Source organism: Corythoichthys intestinalis, chromosome 19 (assembly GCF_030265065.1).
Source record: "Corythoichthys intestinalis isolate RoL2023-P3 chromosome 19, ASM3026506v1, whole genome shotgun sequence".
Classification (NCBI taxonomy): domain Eukaryota; kingdom Metazoa; phylum Chordata; class Actinopteri; order Syngnathiformes; family Syngnathidae; genus Corythoichthys; species Corythoichthys intestinalis.
Window position 1 is genome coordinate 34179594 of NC_080413.1, and position 23620 is coordinate 34203213.

The 23620-nt window shown below is 39.7% G+C and overlaps 1 protein-coding gene across 1 annotated transcript; it reads right to left on the reverse strand.

The window, feature by feature from the left end:
• Positions 1-1474: 1474 nt before the first annotated feature.
• Positions 1475-23109, reverse strand: LOC130907662 (meprin A subunit alpha-like). The gene is made up of 14 exons (XM_057823001.1): positions 23034-23109; positions 22945-22969; positions 22803-22856; positions 22687-22724; positions 22536-22611; positions 22351-22468; positions 22094-22269; positions 17490-17711; positions 13204-13350; positions 12904-13119; positions 12361-12807; positions 3986-4159; positions 3702-3900; positions 1475-1929 (listed from the first exon to the last, which is right to left on the reverse strand). The coding sequence occupies exons 1-14, from the start codon at positions 23094-23096 to the stop codon at positions 1719-1721; spliced, it is 2166 nt and encodes a 721-aa protein (XP_057678984.1). The 5' UTR covers positions 23097-23109; the 3' UTR covers positions 1475-1718.
• Between the last annotated feature and the right edge of the window lie 511 nt (positions 23110-23620).

The window sequence follows — 23620 nt, forward strand, 5'->3', positions numbered from 1 at the left end:
TCCACTGGTGAACACTATGCCATGGAAAAACAATGCCACGGTATTGTGTAGGGATGTAACGGTACACAAAAATCTCGGTTTGGTACATACCTCGGTTTTGAGGTGACGGTTCGGTTCATTTTCGGTACAGTAAGAAAACAAAATGCAAAATATAAATGTGCTAGTTGTTTATTACACACTTTTGTGCTTTCAACAATAGGAACATTAGCCTATACAAAGCTAGAATTCTGCTCAAAAAGTAGCGGGTATTTAAAGATAATCCAACAACAATTTGCCTTTCAGACCCCGCGTATTAGTCAGCTTTCTTTCTGAAAGAAAGAAGAAAAAAGAAGTCCTGTGCTAAAGAGAAAAGCAATCCCAATGGCAAAGATTTTAACATGAATTTTACAATTAAATGCCACAATGAATCTTTTTTTTTTTTTGTCATGAACGGTTTTCAAAAGCTTTATTGGTGGATTTTCCCAAGTTAAAGCGCCACACAGAAATTAATACATTTAATTGTGTAAGCAGGATCTGTGTATTATTCTTATTATGTACTTACAGGTGTTTTAGCTCATTTCAATTTATTTTATTTAAATGGGCTATTATTTATTTCATTATGTGTTTATATTTTACAAATGTGAGGTAGTATTCATTTATATTGTATATTTTATGTTGTATAACTTTAGTTCCTATGTGAATATTAGTTCCCACTTGTTTTGTTGTGGTAGGAGCGTTTTGTATTGAACACAGGGCCGTGTTGATTATTATTATAGCAGAGAAAACAGCAGTAAATCAACAAAGACAAGTCAACTGTGCCCCGATCTCCCACTCAAGAGATCTGATGGACTCAAAAAGTGGGTTACGATTGCATATTAGTTTGAAAATCGACCGGATCCACCGTATTTTTACACGAGTGACTTCCGGTTTGCCCGATCCTTGCAACCGGTAGTAGTATAGACGCAGGAGGGTCGCGTCTCGCGTCAAATAATAAACTCTGCCGTTCTTTTCGCATGTGCCATGTTGAGCCGCTTCTGGGATGCGTCTAACATACGGCCGCACTGTGACTGGTGTGCATGGCTGATTGACTTTAACGCCCGCGTTTCACTGCGTTCTCAACGTTTCTGGGTTATACTATCCTACCGTGTTGGTCCTCATTATAGTAGAGAAGACAGAGTAAATATAATCTACAAAAAGAAACTGTAACCCGATTGACCCACAGCCTCGAAAAGTAAGGGTTACATTACGTCAGAAACCCGTTCGGTACGCCTCCATTCCGAACTGAGCACCACGTACCGAAACGGTTCAATACAAATACATGTACTGTTACACCCTTAGTATTGTACTGGCAGTCTTCTATGGATTTCAGCTCTCAGTACATCTTTTGAATACAGAAAACAGATTACAGATTGCTGTTCTTCTTTGGTGCAAATGGAAAGTTGTGCAGCCATCTTTATTTCCCAGCAACGCAAAGCACACTGAGGTGATAATGAAGTTTACAACGAGCAAGGAGGGTGGCTCCATCTAGAAGCCGACATAGCATGCAAAGCCAATATACAAGCAAATAGAACAAAAGTGCAGATACTTACTCTCGTACTAACAAATGTATCCCCGGAAAAGTTCAGCTGCCGAATTAGGAGTTATTAAGATGAGTGTATTTATTATCACCACATACACTTATTTGTGATTTTCATTTACATATTTTTTAAAAATTATTATTTTAAGACTGGACCATTGGTCTAAAGCTGTGAGACCCAGAGGGCGTTTGTTATTCCAACAGTTAAGAAGAATAACAGAGTTGGAGTCGATTCTGGTGAGCGTGAAGACAGAACTTTGTACCTCGGCACACTGGGCACAAGGTCAGCATTAGGTGATTCAAGTAGGCGTCTGCCTATTTGCACATGCTCGCACCTGTTACCACTATAGAAGGAGGTCTGACTTGAAGGACACCTGAAAACAAGCAGAGGGTAAAAAATAAGATGAGATAATTCAAAGTGAATTGATGTTGCAGGGTGGACAGAGGTGGGTCGTAAAGAGTTACATTTACCGTATTGGCCCGAAAATTAAAAAAAAAAAAAAAAAAAAAAAAAAAAACAGTGTCTGCTTTAACTAAAACCAACCAAACATTTATAGGTTTTCATATTTTAATGAGGATAGCATGCAAACAATGACAGAAGGGGGGAAAATAAGCAATTGAAACCAATTTTTACCGAACAGTTTGTCAGGTGTGTGCCAATCACTGATGAGTGGTTCAAAGCTGCCCTGCCCACTATAAGACACAACCCAGGTAAGAAATGTCTTAATGAGAAGCATTGTCTGATGTGCATCATGGCATGGTCAAAAGAGCTGATCAAGGATTGTTGATTTGTATAAAGCTGGGAAAGGATACAAAACCATCTCTAAAAGTTTGGATGTTCATCAATTGACAGTCAGAGAAGTTGTCTACAAATGGAGAGAGTTTGGCACTGTTACTTCTCTCCCAAGGAGTGGCCGTCGACCAAACATGACGCCAAGAGTTCAGCGCAGAATACTCAGGTAAAAAGAACCCTAGAGTGTCTGCTAAAGAGGTACAGAAATCACTGGCACAGTCCAATACCTCTGTGCACACATCAACTATATGTAAAACTATGGCCAAGAATGGTTTTAATGAAAGGACTCCACGGAGGAAGACACTGCTGTCAAAAAAAAAACATTGTTGCTTGTGTAATGTTCGCAAAAAGGTACTTGGACACTCCACAGAGGTTTTGGCAAAATATTTTGTGGACTGATGAAACCAAAGTTGAATTGTTTTGGAGTAAGACACAACATCATGTGTGGAGGAAAAATGGAACACCGCACTAACATCAACACCTCATCCCCACTGTAAAGTATTATGGAGGGAGCATCATGATTTGGGGCTGTTTTGCTATCTCGGGGCCTGGAAAACTTGCAATCATTAATGGAAGAATGAATTAAAAAGTTTATCAGAATGTTTTGCAGGAAAACCCGAGGCCGTCTGTCACACAGTTGAAGCTAAAAAGAGGATGGATGATGCAACGAGAAAATGATCCAAAACACAGAAGTAAATGAACTTCAGAATGTTTTCAGAAAAACAAAATATACGTTCTGCAGTGGCCTAGTCAAAGTCCAGACTTGAACCCCATAGAGATGCTGTAGCATGACCTAAAAACAGTGATTCATGCCAGACATCAAAGGAATCTGACTGAACTACAGCAGTTGGAGTCTGGTTGAAGTTATTGCTGCCAAAGGGCCAAAATATTTTAGATGTGAAGGTTCACCTACTTATTTTTCACCCTTTTGTCATTGTTTGCATGCTATCCTCATTAAAATATGAACACCTATAAATGTTTGGGTGCTTTTAGTCAAAGCAGTTTTTTTCATCTGTGTGATTTTGACAAAGATCAGATCACATTTGATGGTGATTTTACGCAGAAATGTGAGAAATTCCAAAAGGTTCAGATACTTTTTCATACCAGTGTATATTGAATAATAATCTGCGTTATGGTTGCATTTATTATTCAAATTCATTAACGCATTACTGCTTTATAAGTTTAATTAAAAATTACTCACCGGGAATGAATTTTTGCGAAATTAAAAGAACGTGAAGGGAGGATTGGGTTTGCACGGATGTGAAGGAAATAAGGCTCTACAGTATATTCAAATTGACACTGAACAAGGCTTTCAAAGCATTTCAAAGACTCTACTCCATGTAAAAAACACACCTGCAATAGGCTACTCCATCTATAACCAGACACACGCCTCCATTCAAACAAGGATCGGGATTACATGGGTCTGTGTCAGCACGAGGGATTCTGGTTTTGGAAGACTCCACGTTTATTGCTACTGGATTCTCAGCCAATGTGTCTTTGCTTGGTGGGACGGTTAAGACGGGTACCTCAGACTTGATCAAATGTGTCAAATCTGATGGCATAAATACATAATTATTGTTACACGCTTCACAAAAATCAACGTGAAGAGTAAAACTGTGGATATTTGGAATAATCACCATTAAAGTCAGCTAAAATGATGAGGTCATTGTTTTTCATGAAGCTCCTCTTTTGGAGTTGCTGATGGGAAATGAAAGTGCTCCAACCCCATCCTGGACCCCGGTAGCAATTGCAATTAGCGTCCCACACTCCACCCGATGTGGCTGATGGTTTGGTCCAGCTTGCAAAATCATCTGCAAACACAACATAAATAACAAATGAATTAACGTTGATTGATGTATGAGTGAACAGTCCTCTTAATTACAGTGGGGCAAATAAGTATTTAGTCAACCACTAATTGTGCAAGTTCTCCCACTTTAAAATATTAGAGAGGCCTGTAATTGTCAACATGGGTAAACCTCAACCACGAGAGACAGAATGTGGACAGCCCCCCCCCCCCCCCCCCCCAGAAAATCACATTGTTTGATTTTTTAAGAATTTATTTGCAAATCATGGTGGAAAATAAGTATTTGGTCAATACCAAAAGTTCATCTCAATACTTTGTTATGTACCCTTTGTTGGCAATAATGGAAGCCAAACTTTTTTTGTAACTCTTCACAAGCTTTTCACACACTCTTGCTGGTATTTTGGCCCATTCCTCCATGCAGAGCTTCTCTAGAGCAGTGATGTTTTGGGGCTGTCGTTGGACAACACAGACTTTCCACTCCCTCCACAGATTTTCTATGGGGTTGAGGAGACTGGAGACTGGCTAGGCCACTCCAGGACCTTGAAATGTTTCTTAGGAAGCCACTCCTTTGTTGCCCTGGCTGTGTGTTTGGGATCATTGTCATGCTGAAAGACGCAGCCACGACTCATCTTCAATGCCCTTGCTGATGGAAGGAGATTTTCACTCAAATCTCTCGATACATGGTCCCATTCATTCTTTCCTTTAACCAGATCTGTCGTCCACGTCCCTTTGCAGAAAAACAGCCCCAAAGCAAGATGTTTCCACCCCCATGCTTCACAGTGGGTATGGTGTTCTTCGGATGCAATTCAGTATTCTTTCTACTCCAAACACGAGAACCTGTGTTTCTACCAAAAAGTTCTATTTTGGTTTCATCTGATACTAACACATTCTCCTAGTCCTCTTCTGGATCATCCAAATGCTCTCTAGCGAACCGCAGACGGGCCTGGACGTGTACTTCCTTCAGCACACGTCTGGCAGTTCAGGATTTGAGTCCCTGGCGGCACATTGTGTTACTGATAGTAGCCTTTGTTACTGTGGTCCCAGCTCTCTGTAGGTCATTCACTAGGTCCCCCGTGTGGTTCTGGGATTTTTGCTCACCGTTCTTGTTATCATTTTGACGCCACGGGGTGAGATCTTGCATGGAGCCCCAGATCGAGGGAGATTATCAGTGGTCCTGTATGTCATCCATTTTCTAATATTTGCTCCCAAGGTTGATTTCTTTACACCAAGCGTTTTACCTATTGCAGATTCAGTCTTCCCAGCCTGGTGCAGGTCTACAATTTTGTCTCTGGTGTCCTTCAACAGCTCTTTGGTCTTGGCCATAGTGGAGTTTGGAGTGTGGCTGACTGAGAGTGTGGACAGGTGTCTTTTATAGACCCTACTCACATGACGTCACAACCATGCCTCCGCGCCTCCGCGACATATTGTCCGTCTACTCGTCGTGTTGACGCACTACCGCTACATAAATTCCTCGTATTTTGACGTGTTTTTCTGCTCGTTAACATGAATAATCAAAATGGTGAAGGCGTGTGTGGCGGTTGGTTGCAATAACAGAGAAGATAGACGGAGAGACTTGAAGTTCTACCGTATTCCGAGAGACCCGGAGACGAGAGCGAGATGGACTGCTGACGAGAAAACTGGGCTCCAAACGATTACCACGGATTATGTAGTAGTCATTTTATATCTGGTAAGATGCATTTAATATATATTTCGAGGGTTTTGGGCTGACAACCATAATTAAGATCATTGCAAGGCTAATCGTCGACAACATACAGTTTCAAATTCCAGATGCTTATTTCTTCCACCATCATTACATTTTGAATAGTATTTAGCTGGTACCAAGTGAAAGAAGCTGGCCTCGTCTATGGATCATCAGTTAAACAGGTGTGTCCAAACCTTTTGCGAAGGCGGCCAGATTTGGTGTGGTAAAAATGCGGGGGGCTACCTTGGCTGATTTACATAGAACAATATATTTAAACAAATTTTAGCAAGCCCTTCTGTGTGTCACACTAGCTTTATTTTTTTTTTTAATTCATAATTTTAACAGTCTCGTCTTTTTGGCGTTCTCTTTCGACACTCGGGCTCTTGCGAAATACTGCTGCTGTGAAATTAAATTAGCTTTAAGTTGCTTTAATTTCTCGATGCGTATCTTCCCTGTAATGTTGTACATGTTAGCGTGTCTTGTTTGTTAATATCGCGTCACATCGAACTCTTTGAAAAACAGCGACCGTCTCTTTGCAAATGAGGCAGACACAGTTGTTGAGTGTTCTATTGAAGAAATAGTCCAATATCCACATATCCTTGAAGCGTCGCCCATCGCAGTCAACTTTTTTTTTTTTATTGATTGTCGCCATTTTAGAAAATTGGAAGTAAAGGGCCACACGGGGTAATGTTGCTTAGAGTGCTGCTCTTAAAGTTTTTCAAACTTTCGTGAGAATAGGCTGATTTTGTGTGGACAAGATAGTTGTATATATCAGGGTAGCAGATGTCAGGCAGAAAGGGTGAAGACAGCGTGTCGAAAAATATCGATTTAGGCATCAAATATGGATCTGGCGAATGGATAGACTGAAGCTTTTCCACATAACGCCTTTTAGGCAATGCATCCAATGGGTTTACAGCGCCTGAAAGCACCGGGGCTTCCATGAATTGCACTATAAATTGCACGACAAATTGAAGCCATTGGGAATACGGATAAACAAAGACGGACAATATGGCGGTTGGATACAGCGACACGTTATTCTGTGACATTGGTGAGTAGGGTCTATACCGATAATGAGTTAAAACAGGTGTCATTTATACAGGTAACGAGTGGAGCCTTGTTAGACCTCGTTAGAAGAAGTTAGACCTCTTTGACAGCCAGAAATCTTGCTTGTTTGTAGGTGACCAATAACTTATTTTCCACTGTAATTTGGAAATAAATCCTTTACAAACAATGTGATTTTCTGTTTTTTTTTCACATTCTGTCTCTCATGGTTGAGGTTTACCCATGTTGACAATTACAGGCCTCTCTAATCTTTTCAAGTAGGAGAACTTGCACAATTGGTGGTTGACTAAATACTTATTTTCCCCACTGTATATTGAAAACCCCATTTTACCACCCTATATACCATATTCTTGACATGACTGTGTGCCGCCTTCGAATGACTAGTACTAAATGAAGATTCAAGCTCAGCCCTCAGTAAGGCGTCGCGCAAAGAATGACGAAGTGTCACATCAATAGGTAATGCAGTCTATGAGTCGTCAAAAAATCTCCACAAAGGCAAATTCCTCTGTCAGTTCCTGCTGAAAAGTACGATACTCCTCAACTTTTTTTCTTTTTCCCCATCTTCTCAAAAGGGTTTCTAAAATTAGCTGACAAACGCGGAAAATGAAACTAAAAATGAGGGAAGTTTACTTCACGCACATGCGCACATTGGCCGCTATTTTCGACAGCAAAATACCGCGACCCCACATGAACAGTGTCTCTGGCTCATCTGCGTTGCCAATGCGATTCATAGATAAATAAAAATATAGATAGACACAACGACATGTATGTTTGCCACTTTCCCACTAAAATTACTGCGAACCGGCTTTTTAGTCGCCGGTTGTAGTATACGGACTATGTGTCCCATGATCACCCTGGGCTCACGCAGCCAATGCCATGGGACTTGGGGGGATCTAACGTAGCACATCTAGGTTGCTATTTGATGATATCTATTGCGAATTGCGCGAGTGTTGTCGGAGCATAAAAAAAGTTAACATACGCCGCAAAAGTCACGTCTACTCATTAGTGCACAACACCAGCATATGACCGGTGACCGTGCGCAAAACGGCGACGGTCACCGGTCATAGGAGTAGATCGAAACTTTTTTTTCCTGACCCATAGGTTCCCGACCCCTGCTCTATACAGTGAGGAGCAGAAGTATTTGCGCCCTTTGTGATTTTGCAAGTTCACCCACTTAGAAAATAGTTACAGGTCTGAAATAGCAATCATAGATACATTTCCACTTATAGAGATATAATCTACACAAAAAAATACGGAACCCACATTGTATAATTTTTAGGGCTGTCAAACGATTAAAATTTTTAATCGAGTTAATTACAGCTTAAAAATTAATTAATCATAATTAATCGCAATTAATCGCAATTCAAACTATCTATAAAATATGCCATATTTTTCTGTAAATTATTGTAGGGATGGAAAGATAAGGCATAAGATTGATATATACATTCAACATATGGTACATAAGGACTATATTTGTTTATTATAACAATAAATCAACAAGATGGCATTAACATTATTAACATTCTGTTAAAGCGAACCATGGATAGAAAGACTTGTAGTTCTTAAAAGAAAAATGTTAGTACAAGTTATAGAAATTTTATATTAAAACCCCTCTTAATGTTTTCGTTTTGATAAAATTTGTAAAATTTTCAGTCAAAAAATAAACTAGTAGCCCGCCATTGTTGATGTTAATAATTACTTACACAATGCTCATGGGTGCTGAAGCCTATAAAATCAGTCACACCCAAGCGCCAGCAGAGGGCAGCAAAACTCCATTAAACACAACAAGTGAGCGTTTCACTGTACTGTCATTTAAATCTGTCTGAGCGGGGCATCTGTGTTAATTGCGTCAAATATTTTAACGTGATTAATTTAAAAAATGAATTAACGCCAGTTAACGCGATGATTTTGACAGCCCTAATAATTTTTAAAATAATTAATTATTTATTATCTAGGGCTCATAGGTATTTGTACCCCTGAAAATCAGCAATAATTATGACACTCAAAAGAGTTGTCTGTCTACCTTTAAAAAAGTCCACCTTTAGCCCATGAGTAGCCACCCACCCAGCACCCGATTGAGCTCATTATTGTGACCTGTGCACCCCACATTCAGTCATAATCCAACTGCTACCATGGGCAAGACCAGAGAGCTTTTGAAAGACACCAGAGAAAAAACTGAGCTCCACAAAGCTGGAAAAGGCTATGGGACTATTGGAAAGCAGCTGGGTGAGAATAATTCAACAGTTGCAGAAATTGTTGGAAAATGGAAAAGGCTAAAAATGACTGATAATCTACCTCGGACAGAGTCTCCATGTAAAACTTTCCTCGTGGGGAATCACTCATGATGAGAAAAGTGAAGGCTCAGCCTAGAGCTACACAGCAGGTGCTGGTCAATGACCTGAAGAGAGCTGGATGCACACTTTCAAAGGCTACTGTCAGTAGAACACTATGGTGCAATTGTTTAAAAGCATGCATTGCTCAGAAGGTTCCCCTGTTGAAGCCAGTACATCTGAAGTTTGCCAGGAACCATCTGAATGATGCAGAGGGGGTCATGGGTGAAAATCATGGGGTAAGATTAAACCAAAGTAGAAGTGTTTGGTGCATACTTTACTCGCCGTGCGTGGAGGAAAAAAAAGGATGAGTATAATCCCAAGAACACCATCTCCACTGTGAAGTATCGTGGTGGAAACCCCATGCTTTGGGGCTGCTTTTCGGCAAAGGGGACAGGACTACTGTACTGTATATAGCAGAGGATGAATGGTGAAATGTATCGGCAGATTTTGAGCAGCAACCTCCTTTCCACAGTCAGAGACTTGAAGATGATTTGTGGCTGAATCTTCCAACATGACAATGATCTGAAGCACACAGCCAAGCTGACCAAGGAGTGGGTGGGTAAAAAGCTTATCAAGGTTCTGGAGTGGCATAGTCAGTCTACAGACCTCAATCCAATCGAAAATCTTTGGATGGAGCTAAAACGGCTTCTCCGCCCGTCTGCGTGGCTGTCGCGCGCCCGGTGGGGCTTGCATGCTGCTGGATGTGGTAGGGCATGCTCGGGTTGGGGGTCCCGGTGCCGGGATTGGCGATGCGGCGGCATAGGGTTGGTCGCCAACGGGCTTACACTCATAAGAGATTCACACGATTACTGGGTTCTAGATCACAGAACTGATTTGTGTACACGCTACCCCTTTCAATCACTTAGCTTATAGGCTTATAGACACCCCCACCCCCATTCTCCTCTTTCACTGGCCAATAGGCCCCCACATGGTTTAAACCGGAAATACATCTCGCTGACGATAGCACCAGCATATTAGTAACTAGTTTAGATGTTCAATGTATTTCTTGTCGTTGTTTGTGTATGTTTCTTTTCTTTCTTCTCTTGTATTTCTTTTCTTCTGTCCCCCCATAATCCCTTCCTGTTCGCTGCTTTGTCATAATAAAAAGGTATTTTGAATGATCACAATGGAAGTATGCCAGACTCTCAATGTGAAACATTAAAACTGTTCAGAATCCGGGCACTTAGACTTCCAGTCTCTGTGTCAAACAGCTGAACAGGACAGGTTTAAAAATAAATAAATAAATAAATAAAACGGCAAATTCCAAAATCCCTGTCTCTATATGTGAAAACCTGATGAAGAACTAGAGAAAGCGTCTGACCTCTGTAACTGCAAACATAGGCTTCTGCACTAAATATTAGCACTGGTCTTCTCTGGGGTACAAATACTTATCAACCCCAGTAAAGTACAAATAAATTATTTTAAAAATTATATCATTTTTATAGACAATGTCTCTATAAGTGGAAATGCATCTATGATTGAAATTTCAGACCTAAAGTGCGTGAACTTGGAAAATCAATAGGGGTGCACATACAGTGCCTTGCAAAAGTATTTGGCCCCCTTGAATCGTGAAGTGGAACAAAATTTATTGGATAATTTAAACTTTTTTTAACAAATAAAAAACTGAAAAGTGGGGCGTGCAATATTATTCGCCCCCCTTGCGTTAATACTTTGTAGCGCCACCTTTTGCTCCAATTACAGCTGCAAGTCGCTTGGGGTATATTTCTATCAGTTTTGCACATCGAGAAGCTGACATTCTTGCCCATTCTTCCTTGCAAAACAGCTCGAGCTCAGTGAGGTTGGATTAGGAGTGTTTGTGAACAGCAGTCTTCAGCTCTTTCAACAGATTCTCAATTGGATTCAGGTCTGGACTTTGACTTGGCCATTCTAACACCTGGATACGTTTATTTTTTAACCATTCCATTGTAGATTTGGCTTTATGTTTTGGATCATTGTCCTGTTGGAAGATAAATCTCCATCCCAGTCTCAGGTCTTGTGCAGATAGCAACAGGTTTTCTTCCAGAAGGTTCCTGTATTTGGCTGCATCCATCTTCCCGTCAATTTTAACCATCTTCCCTGTCCCTGCTGAAGAAAAGCAGGCCCAAACCATGATGCTGCCACCACCATGTTTGACAGTGGGGATGGTGTGTTCAGGGTGATGAGCTGTGTTGCTTTTACGCCAAACATATCGCTTTGCATTGTGGCCAAAAAGTTCAATTTTGGTTTCATCTGACCAGAGCACCTTCTTCCACATATTTGGTGTGTTTCCCAGGTGGCTTGTGGCAAACTTTAAACGGGACTTTTTATGGATATCTTTGAGAAATGGCTTTCTTCTTGCCACTCTTCCATAAAGGCCAGATTTGTGCAGTGTATGACTGATTGTTGTCTTATGGACAGACTCTCCCACCTCAGCTGTAGATCTCTGCAGTTCATCCAGAGTGATCATGGGCCTCTTGGCTGCATCTTTGATCAGTTTTCTCCTTGTTTGAGAAGAAAGTTTGGAAGGACGGCCGGGTCTTGGTAGATTTGCAGTGGTCTGATGCTCCTTCCATTTCAATATGATGGCTTGCACAGTGCTCCTTGAGATGTTTAAAGCTTGGGAAATCTTTTTGTATCCTTTAAACTTCTCCACAACAGTATCTCGGACCTGCCTGGTGTGTTCCTTGGTTTTCATAATGCTCTCTGCACTTTAAACAGAACCCTGAGACTATCACAGAGCAGGTGCATTTATATGGAGACTTGATTACACACAGGTGGATTCTATTTATCATCATCGGTCATTTAGGACAACACTGGATCATTCAGAGATCCTCACTGAACTTCTGGAGTGAGTTTGCTGCACTGAAAGTAATGGGGCCGAATAATATTGCACGCCCCACTTTTCAGTTTTTTATTTGTTAAAAAAGTTTAAATTATCCAATAAATGTTGTTCCACTTCACGATTGTGTCCCACTTGTTGTTGATTCTCGACAAAAAAATTAAATTTCATATCTTTATGTTTGAAGCCTGAAATGTGGCGAAAGGTTGCAAGATTCAAGGGGGCCAAATACTTTTGCAAGGCACTGTACTTCTGCTCATGACTATTTGTGTGTACGAGTGTGCTTGGCCTACCTGTGGTATAACTCCTTGTAGATGACATCCTCATTTTAACATCTGGATCTTGGTCCATCACAGATAATGTCACCTGTCGATTATAGGCCGGCCACTCCATCACTGCGTCATTTTCACCACTGCATAGGTGGAAGAACAGACTGACATAGCCTGGGAAGTCCTTATCGTCTCCATTTGGGTACATTTGTATTCCGAATGAATAGCCCTCAGAGTTGTAAAAGCAAGGACTCGTTACTGCTCGGCCAGGTTGGGTGCTGGAAAGAAGTCCAATAAAGTCATGTATTTGCCAGACAGCAGTGGGACAAACTGTCTCGCTAAGTGTGATATCATCAAGTAAGATGGCGCCAGAGGAGTCTGATGATCCTCTGATCCCTTGGAAGACATAGCGGAATTTTTGGGACATACGAAGCGTTACGTGGCTAATTTTCCAGGCACCACTTCCATCACCTGAGACGTTAAAAAAAAAAAAAAAAAAAAAACTAGATAAATATATGAATCGACTCATGCATAATATGTGATACCAAAGTTCATAAGATGTATTACTGGTGATGGTGTGGATCTTCCTGACACTGCGAACAGTTCCAGTTCCATCGTCAATCCGGACCCAAATCACCAGTTTGGCCCCTACTGCTCCTGTCATCTTGTAGAAGAACTGCAAGCACTGCTCGTGTTTCTTCGGGTAGAGGATACGAGACTCTAGTAAGGCGCTGTTTTCAGCATTACCAGAAGAAGTGTCAAACTTCATGAAGTAGCCAGAATCTTAAATCAAATGGAGGAGAAGAGGTATTTGAGAAGTACAAAAATGAATTTTGATACCAAGTCTAAAAAGCTTTTTTTCTGTACCTCTGCATCGTCCTGCAATGGTGTGGTCCATATCATCAGGTGTGCTCAGTGTCTGTACCCAGTCTGTATTGTCATCCTCATTTTGGATCATCCCACAGATGTTGTTCAGTTCAAAGGAACACTGATCCAGAAGAGTGAGCGTGTTTGCTGTTAAAAGATAATGATTAACAAAAATGATTATTGTAAAATGACATCTACAGTGGGGCAAATAAATAGTCAACCACTAATTGTGCAAGTTCTCCCACTTGAAAATATTAGAGGCCTGTAATTGTCAACATGGTTAAACCTCAACCATGAGAGACAAAATGTGGAAAAAACACCCAGAAAATCACGTTGTTTGATTTTTAAATAATTTATTTGCAAATCATGGTGGAAAATAGGTTTTTGGTCAATACCAAAAGTTCATCTCAATACCTTGTTATGTAGCCTTTGTTGGCAATAACGGAGGCCAAACGTTTTCTGTAACTCTTCACAAGCTTTTCACACACTGTTGCGGTATTTTGGCCCACTTCTCCATGCAGATCCCCTCTAGAGCAGTGATGTTTTGGGGCTGTCGTTGGGCAACACGGACTTTCAACTCCCTCCACACATTTTCAATGGGGTTGAGACCTGGAGACTGGCTAGATCACTCCAGGACCTTGAAATGCTTCTTACGAAGCCACTCCTTTGTTGCCCTGGCTGTGTGTTTGGGATCATTGTCATGCTGAAAGACCCAGCCACGTCTCATTTTCAATGGCCTTGCTGATGATTCACTCAAAATCTCTCGATACATGGCCCCATTCATTCTTTCCTTTACACAGATCAGTCGTCCTGGTCCCAAGAAAAACAGCCCCAAAGCATGATGTTTCCACCCCCATGCTTCACAGTGGGTATGGTGCAATTCAGTATTCTTTCTCCTCCAAACAAGAGAACCTATGTTTCTACCAAAAAGTTCTGTTTTGGTTTCATCTGACCATAACATAATTCTCCCAGTCCTCATCTGGATCATCCAAATGCTCTCTAGTGAACCGCAGACAGGCCTGGACGTGTACTTTCTTCAGCAGCGGGACATGTCTGGCAGTGCAGGATTTGAGTCGCTGGCTGCGCATAGTGTTACTGATAGTAGCCTTTGTTCCTGTGGTCCCAGCTCTCTGTAGGTCATTCACTAGGTCCCCCCGTGTGGTTCTAGGATTTTTGCTCCCCGTTCTTGTTATCATTTTGACGCCACGGGGTGAGGATGGAGTTGAAAGTCCGTGTTGCCCAACAACAGCGCCAAAACGTCACTGCTCTAGAGTAGATCTGCATGGAGGAATGGGCCAAAATACCAGCAAAAGTGTGTGAAAAGCTTGTGAAGAGATCCAGAAAACGTTTGCCCTCCGTTATTGCCAACAAATGGTACATAACAAAGTATTGAGATGAACTTTTGGTATAGACCAAATACTTATTTTCCACCATGATTTGCACTTTGCACTTTACCAACTTAGCTGTATGAGCTGGATGGATGCTCCAAACAAAGTTTCGTTGTGCTTTTTTTGTAACAATGACAATAAATATTCTGAATCTGAATCTGAAATAAATTCTTTAAAAATCAAACAATGTGATTTTCTTTTTTTTTTTTTTTTTTTTTTTTTTTTCCCCACATTCTGTCTCTCGTGGTTGAGGTTTACCCATGTTGACAGTTACCGGCCTCTCTAATATTTTCAAGTGGGGGAACAATTAGTGGTTGACTAAATACTTATTTGCTCCACTGTATCTGTTGGTCATACTGTCAATGCCATTTTTAAATGATAATTTTATTTATTAATAGGGAAAAATTCAAAGATAGTTGGCTTATAGGGAAAAGTAAGATCCCCAAAACCTAATACTTGTTTTGGTCACCCTCAGCAGCAACAAGTGAAATCAAGCACTTTCTATAACAAAAAATAATCTAGGTTCTATGAATCCCGAATGACCACCAGAGCTCAGAATCCTTGCGCTCACATGAGAAGGTTTGGTAGGGACCAGAACTTTGTTGTCACCGGAACTTAAATTTTTTTCCGGGGGTCAACCTAGGGTCATAGGGGACTTCTTTGGTATTATTACTCATACCTCTGGCGGTCAGCAGGGATGAAATAGAACTAGCGATGAGTCAACCGTACAATGGCGGTTCCTGGTACAGCTGGGTTGGGTGGACACCCGGGGTGGCAAATGACAAGGAGTGCATGCACGCGAGTGATTCTCTACTATTATAATTAGTGCCCCTCGCGTTGCAATGACTCCCCCTGCAGACCGCGTTTACTGTCTGCACACAACACCACAAGGAAAAGGCTGTGGGGCAAGGATTGGATCAGTTAACAGTCTCCTATAGCAGGTGACTGTGCGCTGGATCCGGCGTCAGCTCGCCAGGTTCAGATAGCAATCACATCTGTTGAAAGACTCAGTGTGCCAGATGCGGCCGGGATCATCAATCTGACAGTCCAACTGATAGATTACACCCTGGTCCGGGGCAGACCGGACGCACTAAAAATCTGAAAATGTAATTGTCGACGTGTGACGTCACAACAGCACAACACCCTAACGGTGGCATCCGCTGTAACACTGAACAGGAGAACATGCAGGATTCTGAACACGTCATCTCGCCGTACAGAACTTTTTATATATGTGCTTTATTCAAAGTCATAATTGCATTTTGAAGTCACTACTTGACTGCTAAACAAGTTATTCAATTGATTGTTAATAAAATGGCCGGTGTAATCAAGATCTGCCATGTCTGCAAGTTCAGTAATTCAAAATTTGTTGCATAACCACATATAGCAGGAGAAAGCATTTACTCTGTGTTGCTGTAAATGTTTTAATGTTTGAATACTATTACTCAAACTGAGGCCCTCCTCCTTGTGTTTGTGCATTTGTGTCGCTGCCTTGATTGCACAGTTGGGTGAGCCTAGGACCACATGCAACTGATCATAAGCATCATACTTAAACCGGGCTTTGGCCTCACATCATCACCAGATCAAAAACTCTAACTTACGTGACTTTCAGCTAACAAAGAATTTTGTTCTCTGATACTGAGCTCATTTTTGTTTTTTTTTTCCCTAGATGCCTTACTGCTTGCCTACCAGAACGCCTGCCTGCCCGTTCACCTGTTTTATCACTAAACTGCCCGCCGGATTCTTCGGACACTATATTTCACTCCCTCTCATCGTCAACGAACGTTTATTACCACTGCCCATGGGCGGAGTTTGACTTTTGGGGCAGGGGGGGCACGACATGTTGATGACTCTGAAACGCAGTGTCAGCAATAAAGTTAACTTACAAGAATATTTATAATAATAAGTTAACAATGAACGTTTTTTGTTTCCCATCATTCTTGAGGGGAATTCTAAATCAGGCTGCTTAGGCAGTACTTTTCGTCAAGATCATCATCCATTGAATTTGGTACGCCCGCCGGTGTCGTGCCAATGTAGTTATCCTTGTCAAAAATTGTATCCCCTGGGCGGAGCCATATGGAGGTAGATTTGTGTCTTTATTATTCAATCAAAATATATATTTTCAACCAAAAAAAAAAAAAAAAAAACATCGTTTCAATTAAAAAAAAAAAAAGTTTGAATGCAAAAATAAATTTTAAACTAAAAAAACTCCAAAAATGTGAAAGCTATTTTTCTTTGTTTTATTAAACTAAGTTTTATTTTAATTTTTTTCTTTTTTTTTTGGATTGAAGTCAAATTTTTTGGGATTTAAGAAACTTTTTGATTGAAGTAATGTTGATTTGTGTTTGGGCCACATTTTGGCTAGGACATGTTTGTCTTTATTATTCAATCAAAAAATAAGTTGCTTCAAAAAAAAATATAGATTTTCAAAAAGAAAAATTACTTCAATCAAAAAAAGAAAGGGGGGGGCGGGTTTGGGGGCTTGCCACACCTTAAAATCCGCTTATGCCGCTACCCAGAACCTTAACAAATATAATTTGTTGTTTACAGTCTAAAAATGGGTCATCTTTAATGTGAAGTTGCTTGCTCCAATTAAAATGTTTTGCGAAAAAGCAATGTTGTATTGTTATGGTGCATAAATATGGTACCAATAATAAATGGCATGAAAAAGAAGTGCTGTCATTATTACTTCCAATAGACAAATTTCATTTACAATGTAAACACATTACAGTATGATACATAGAACAAAATGGACCCCAAATTTAATAGTGAAAACAGTTTTGATACAAACCTGGCCCAGATTGGGTAACATGTTAGGTTCTTACTAGCTACTACCATGATCAAAAATAATTTGGAGGGAAGTCATGTCTTTTACCCCTTTTTTTAGGAGTACGAACTTACCGCAACTGTACATGTGGTTGAGCCTTTTGATATCCACTTCACTGAAGTCTAGTCGCTGTCCAATGATCTCATTAAAAGAAGGAATTGCGGTGGTAATCGTAGGGATACTCGCATTCTTGTTGAAAGAAAATGGCCGGTAGTGCATGATGGACTCATAATCATATGGAGTGTTCAGATCAGTGATGAAGTCATCCTCATATTTGTTGAAATTGTGCTCTTTCCCTGTGAAGCAATGAAGCATTTGAATGTGTTTCACTTACTGTTTATATGTAACGTCGTTCATTTGAAACACAAAAATCAAACAAAGTACGTTAAATTTTCACCTAAATATTCAGGAATACTCCTGTGATACAACTCAGGTAAAAGAAATATAATTTAGTCAATAGAAAACGCTTGAAAAACTTTTTAGAGCAATTCCACTGTAAATTACAAATAATATTTTTTTATCTTATTATTATTATTTTTTTTTTAATCAGAATAAGCCTTGCTGGTACCTCCTCCTAAAATGCTATATATGCAAATGTAACACGATAATCTTTTCGTATCATTGGTTTCTAAAGAGAAGTATTCCCATACAGTGGAAACGTTTCCCCACACTGTAAATGCTAATATACAACTTAATTAAATATGATAAGTGAACTGATGAGATAATTAAGATGTTTATTATATATTTGCTTTAAATCAATTGCTGCTCACAACGAAGAGATGCTTTGATTATTATTGCTTGCAATGAAAAAAAGTTTTGTCTTGAGGAAACTGGTCTGCTCGAGACAATGGGGCAAGGACAGCAAATTCACTGGGTGTCGCCCTCGCCTTCGGTTCCCAATTCCATTCAAGGTACTTGTTGCTAGGGCCATCTCAAATAAAAAATTTTAAAAAAAAGGGAAAAGAAGGCTTAGGTTAGAACGAGTGTGGAATCTGTATCGTTTGTTCTTAGTATTGCAATGTATAGTTTTTCTCCACTCTCCTTGCAAGCTGTTCAATTTAATTGAGTGCCTTCTCTCCTTATTTTCTGTAATGTTTATAAATGTCCTCCTAAAGATTTGTATTTGAACTTGACATTATACATTATATATATATATATATATATATATATATATATATATATATATATATATATATATATATAGTCACATATATGTATATAGTCACATATATGTATATAGTCACATACAGTATATGTATAGTTATACATATAATACATATAGAGGCAACATGGTGACCGAGTGGTTAGCACGTGGAAAATGAATGAATATACATACAAGTTTTTTGTTGTTGTTTTTTTTATGATACAGTGGGGCAAATAAGTATTTAGTCAACCACCAATTGTGCAAGTTCTCCTACTTGAAAAGATTAGAGAGGCCTGCTATCGTCAACATGGGTGAACCTCAATCATGAGAGACAGAATGTGGAAAAAAAACAAATCACATTGTTTGATTTTTAAAGAATTTATTTCCAAATAAGAGTGGAAAATAAGCATTTGTCACCTACACACAAGCAAGATTTCTGGCTGTCAAAGAGGTCTAACTTCTTCTAACAAGGTCTAACAGGGCTCCACTCGTTACCTATATTAATGGCACCTGTTTTAACTCATTATCAGTATAAAAGACACCTATCCACAGCCTCTGTCAGTCACACTCCAAACTCCACTATGGCAAAGACCAAGCTGTCGAAGGACACCAGAGACAAAATTGTAGACCTGCACCAGGTTGGGAAGACTGAATCTGCAATAGGTAAAACACTTGGTGTAAAGAAATCAACTGTTGGAGAAATTATTACAAAATGGAAGACATACAAGACCACTGATAATCTCCCTCGATCTGGGGCTCCATGCAAGATCTTACCCCGTGGCGTCAAAATGATAACAAGAACAGTGAGCAAAATCCAAGAACCACACGGGGGGACCTAGTGAATGACCTACAGAAAGCTGGGACCACAATAACAAAGGCTACTATCAGTAACACAATGCGCCGCTAGGGACTCAAATCCTGCACTGCCAGACGTGTCCCCCTGCTGAAGAAAGTACACGTCCAGGCCCGTCTGCGGTTCGCTAGAGAGCATTTGGATGATCCAGAAGAGGACTGGGAGAATGTGTTATGGTCAGATGAAACCAAAAGATTTGGTAGAAACACAGATGCTCGTGTTTGGAGGAGATAGAATACTGAATTGCATCCGAAGAACACCATATCCACTGTGAAGCATGGTGGTGGAAACATCATGGTTTTGGGCTTTCTTTCTGCAACGGGACCAGGATGACTGATCTGTGTAAAGGAAAGAATGAATGGGGCCATGTATCGAGAGATTTTGAGTGAAAATCTCTTCCATCAGCAAGGCCATTGAAAATGAGACGTGGCTGGGTCTTTCAGCATGACAATGATCCCAAACACACAGCCAGGGCAACAAAGGAGTGGCTTCGTAAGAAGCATTTCAAGGTCCTGGAGTGGCCTAGCCAGTCTCCAGAGCTCAACCCCATAGAAGATCTGTGGAGGGAGTTAAAAGTCCGTGTTGCCCAACGACAGCCCCAAAACATCACTGCTCTAGAGGAGATCTGCATGGAGGAATTGGCAAAATACCAGCAACAGTGTGTGAAAAGCTTATGATGGGTTACAGAAAACGTTTGGCCTCCGTTTTTGCCAGCAAAGGTTACATAACAAAGTATTGAGATGAACTTTTGGTAAAACTTATTTTCCACCATGATTTGCAAATAAATTCTTTAAATTCTTTAAAAATAAAAAAATGTGATTTTCTGTTTTGTTTTTTTTTTTCCACATTCTGTCTCTCATGGTTGAGGTTTACCAATGTTGATAATTACAGGCCTCGCTAATATTTTCAAGTGGGAGAACTTGCACAATTAGTGGTTGACTAAATACTTATTTGCCCCACTGTACTTTGGGAAAAAAGTGAAAAAACATTTCTTATATATATCTGTTTCCAATGCAAAATCTGAATAAATACATTGAACACACACAAAAAAATAAATAAAATAAAAAACATTTTTTTTAGGGCACTGGTTCGCGTTTTTTCAGTCATCGCAGCGGGTTCTGACCATACAATCACACATGCTGGCTGTCATCCGTCATTCCAGGGATATCATATTTTGCTTATTAAAAAGAGGACACAAATAACAGGCATATATAATCCCCGTTTAGGCTTATATTCAAAGTATATGGATCGATAGCATGCACGCACTGTTCGTGCATGTCACACACATACGGGCAGTTTGCCCCGACTCTCGACCGTGTAAGCAATGTTGAAATATTGCTTATATGGAGCAGAGAGGAAATCGATCATTCTCAGGCTTATCCTCAAACCTATTTTTATTTTTTTATGACTGTTGTCAAGTCCGACCCTTCCTAAAAAGCCGTGTTCAAGGCAAGCTAGGCGCTAATAACACACAGCTGCATCGCTACCGTAGCTACTGTACCGTCTCTCGCTTTTTGATGACGTAATTGCTGCATTAAATCCGATTTCCGGGACTGGACAGTACAGACCGCCGCGACAGTCTGGAAAAATGTGGCCCAGATCGGATTTAGACCACATACAAAAGTGACCCAGATCGGATTTGAAATGGTCCCGTTCTATGCGACTTGTCACGTTCAGGCCTCACTCGAGTCGGAAAAACACGAAAAAATCGGATTCGTGCATTAAGACCTGTAGTATGAACGTAGCCTTAATGTACTTACTTCACATCGATTTGGTGAGTAAATATTTTACTATTTTATAAACTGTCGCCTTGCCATGCTGTATATGGCAACGTGACAGTTTATAAAAGAGTAAAATATTATAGTGGCTGTTATTTTGTCTGTTCTGCCGCAATGGATGATGGGTAGCATGGCAACCACAACTGAGAATTTAGTCGTTGCTGTTGTTATGTCATGTGTGTTCTTTTCCATAAAGTGCGCCGTTTCTTGAGGTCGTGCAGTGTATGGGACACAAGAACAGCATGTGTTAAATGCATTGTTGTCCACTGAGTTAATCCTTTGAGTGTGCTTGCTTTATTTATGTTGGAGTAGGGTCATTACTGTTTGAAAACATGCTATTGATTAAATTAGCATGTGCAGTTTATATTGTAAAATTATTTCAGGTGAAAAAAAAATTGAAGTTCACCTGCATCTGTTGAATTAGCAGCATCAAAGCTATCGCTATACGTATCACTCCAGTTCTGAAAACTCAAATATAAGTAAATTACTGTAATCTAATAAATTCAAGTTAATTTGAGTACTGCTAACTCAAAATAAACTATAAATTTACTATAATCTAATCATCAAAGTTAATTTGAGTTCTTAAAAATAGAAATAATTTGGTAAATCTAATAAATGTAAGTAACATAAATTGCATTTTCTAAGGAAGCAACTGCCAGGAAGTTTGTGTTTTTTATTTTAATTATTATTATTATTTTTAAATTAAGTAAATTTATCATAATTTACATTGCAGTGATTTGATTTACAGCAACCAAAAAGCGCAACGTTGCTGAAAATACATATGAATACTGAATCTGCACCAATCCTGTGATTAAATCCGATACTGCCCGAAAATCCAAAACTAGCCATATCGGACGTTGATACCAATACTGTCCACTCAACTAGGACAACACTAATCATTACCTTCTTCAATCTGGTCCCACCAAATGTTGACATAGTCGTCTCTGTCGGAGCGTGATTGTTCATGGTAAAACCCAAGAGCGTGCAGGAGTTCATGCTGCACAATGGCTTTGGTGTCACATCGTGCCCCAATGGACACATTCTGTCCAATTTTATCATCTCCGACATATGACCAGCACCTGGATTGGATAACATTCAGCCACATCAACGTATTCTATAGTTTGATCATTTGATGCATGACCCAGAAGGTTGTAGTTTACCCAGAGAGCTTAGTGAAGGAGATGTAGCTTGTCTCTCCTTCATAGGGTTTAAAATCCACGCAGGATCTTAAACGGTATTCCTCAAAAGCTTGGAGTATTACTCCCTTAGCATTCAACTCTACGAGATAAGCATTGTGATTATAATACTGTTTTTCGATCAGAAATGTTCATTCAGCTCATCATACCTAATGAATCAGTTAAAATATAAGGTATAGGGAACTTCCATCTCCTTGTTTCATCAAGAATTGCATTTCTGGAGGGCTGGAAGACACATAGTGAGCTATAACTTGTCTGTTATTCGTTTAATTTCAAGTATTTCAGCAGCGATATACTTACATTACCGGCAATATCTCCTTCAAAAAGATGCTTCAAATCTAAAAATGCAATTGAACAATGCAAATCAACAAAACTTGCAATCAAAGAGAACATATTAAACAACTAAAGACAAATACCCTTATTAATATCTAGGATATCATCCCTCAGTTCACCAGCATCTGCATTATTTTCTGGATAAGAAAAATACGTGTCATCATGTCTTATTGTTCAAAAAAGGTCTTCAACATGCATTGGGTAACTGTGTTATTATAAGCCAACCTTTAGTTGTTGGAGCAGTGTGCACCTGGAAATAAAACAAAAAGTTTCAATTACTGGTGTTTTTCATATGAAATTTTAAATAAAAGTACCTTTATAACTGCCAAAGTGACAATGAGCAACCCAATCTTCATGCAGCGCTCTGCAAAGCCCATGCTGCTACCTACAAAATACTCTATTTGGTTTTATGATGAAAGCGTGAGCATGTCCGTAAAAGACGGGGAGGAACTTTGCTCACCATAATTCAGTTCAATGGATAACTTTAATAAGGCTCTTCCTCAATTATTGCTGTAAACGCTGTACAATGATATGACTTAATGCTCCTGTCACGTTAAACTGAAAAAGAAAGAAAAGATCAACACTGTTGTTTATAATTAGATGATAACTAGGATCGTGTCAACTTGATTAACCTATTAATCACAAGTTGGCTAAAGAAAATTTGAATGTTTGTTTAATGTCTTCATGAAAAAAAAAAAAAAAAAAAAAAACATTGGGAACAACTGACCTTAAGTGCAAAATAATTTATGCTAAGGTTACCTGGAGATTTAGACCTCTCAAATGTTTTTTTTTTTTTCCCCGGTTCTTTCACCAGAATAAGATAGATGTGCATGTTGTGCCATTTTTTGCCTTTGATTGACCATTTAAAATGGATGTTATGTTGTTTAAGGTTTGTATCTTG

What these genes read in the sequence shown, in the direction of transcription:
- LOC130907662 (XM_057823001.1), bottom strand. Translation starts at nt 23,096, where the DNA reads ATGGGCTTTGCAGAGCGCTGCATGAAGATTGGGTTGCTCATTGTCACT. An exon ending in CACTGCTCCAACAACTAAAG is followed by an intron (nt 22,857 to 22,944) that starts GTTGGCTTATAA and finishes TTTCTTATCCAG; the next exon opens with AAAATAATGCAGATGCTGGT. An exon ending in TCCTTCACTAAGCTCTCTGG is followed by an intron (nt 22,270 to 22,350) that starts GTAAACTACAAC and finishes TATCCAATCCAG; the next exon opens with GTGCTGGTCATATGTCGGAG.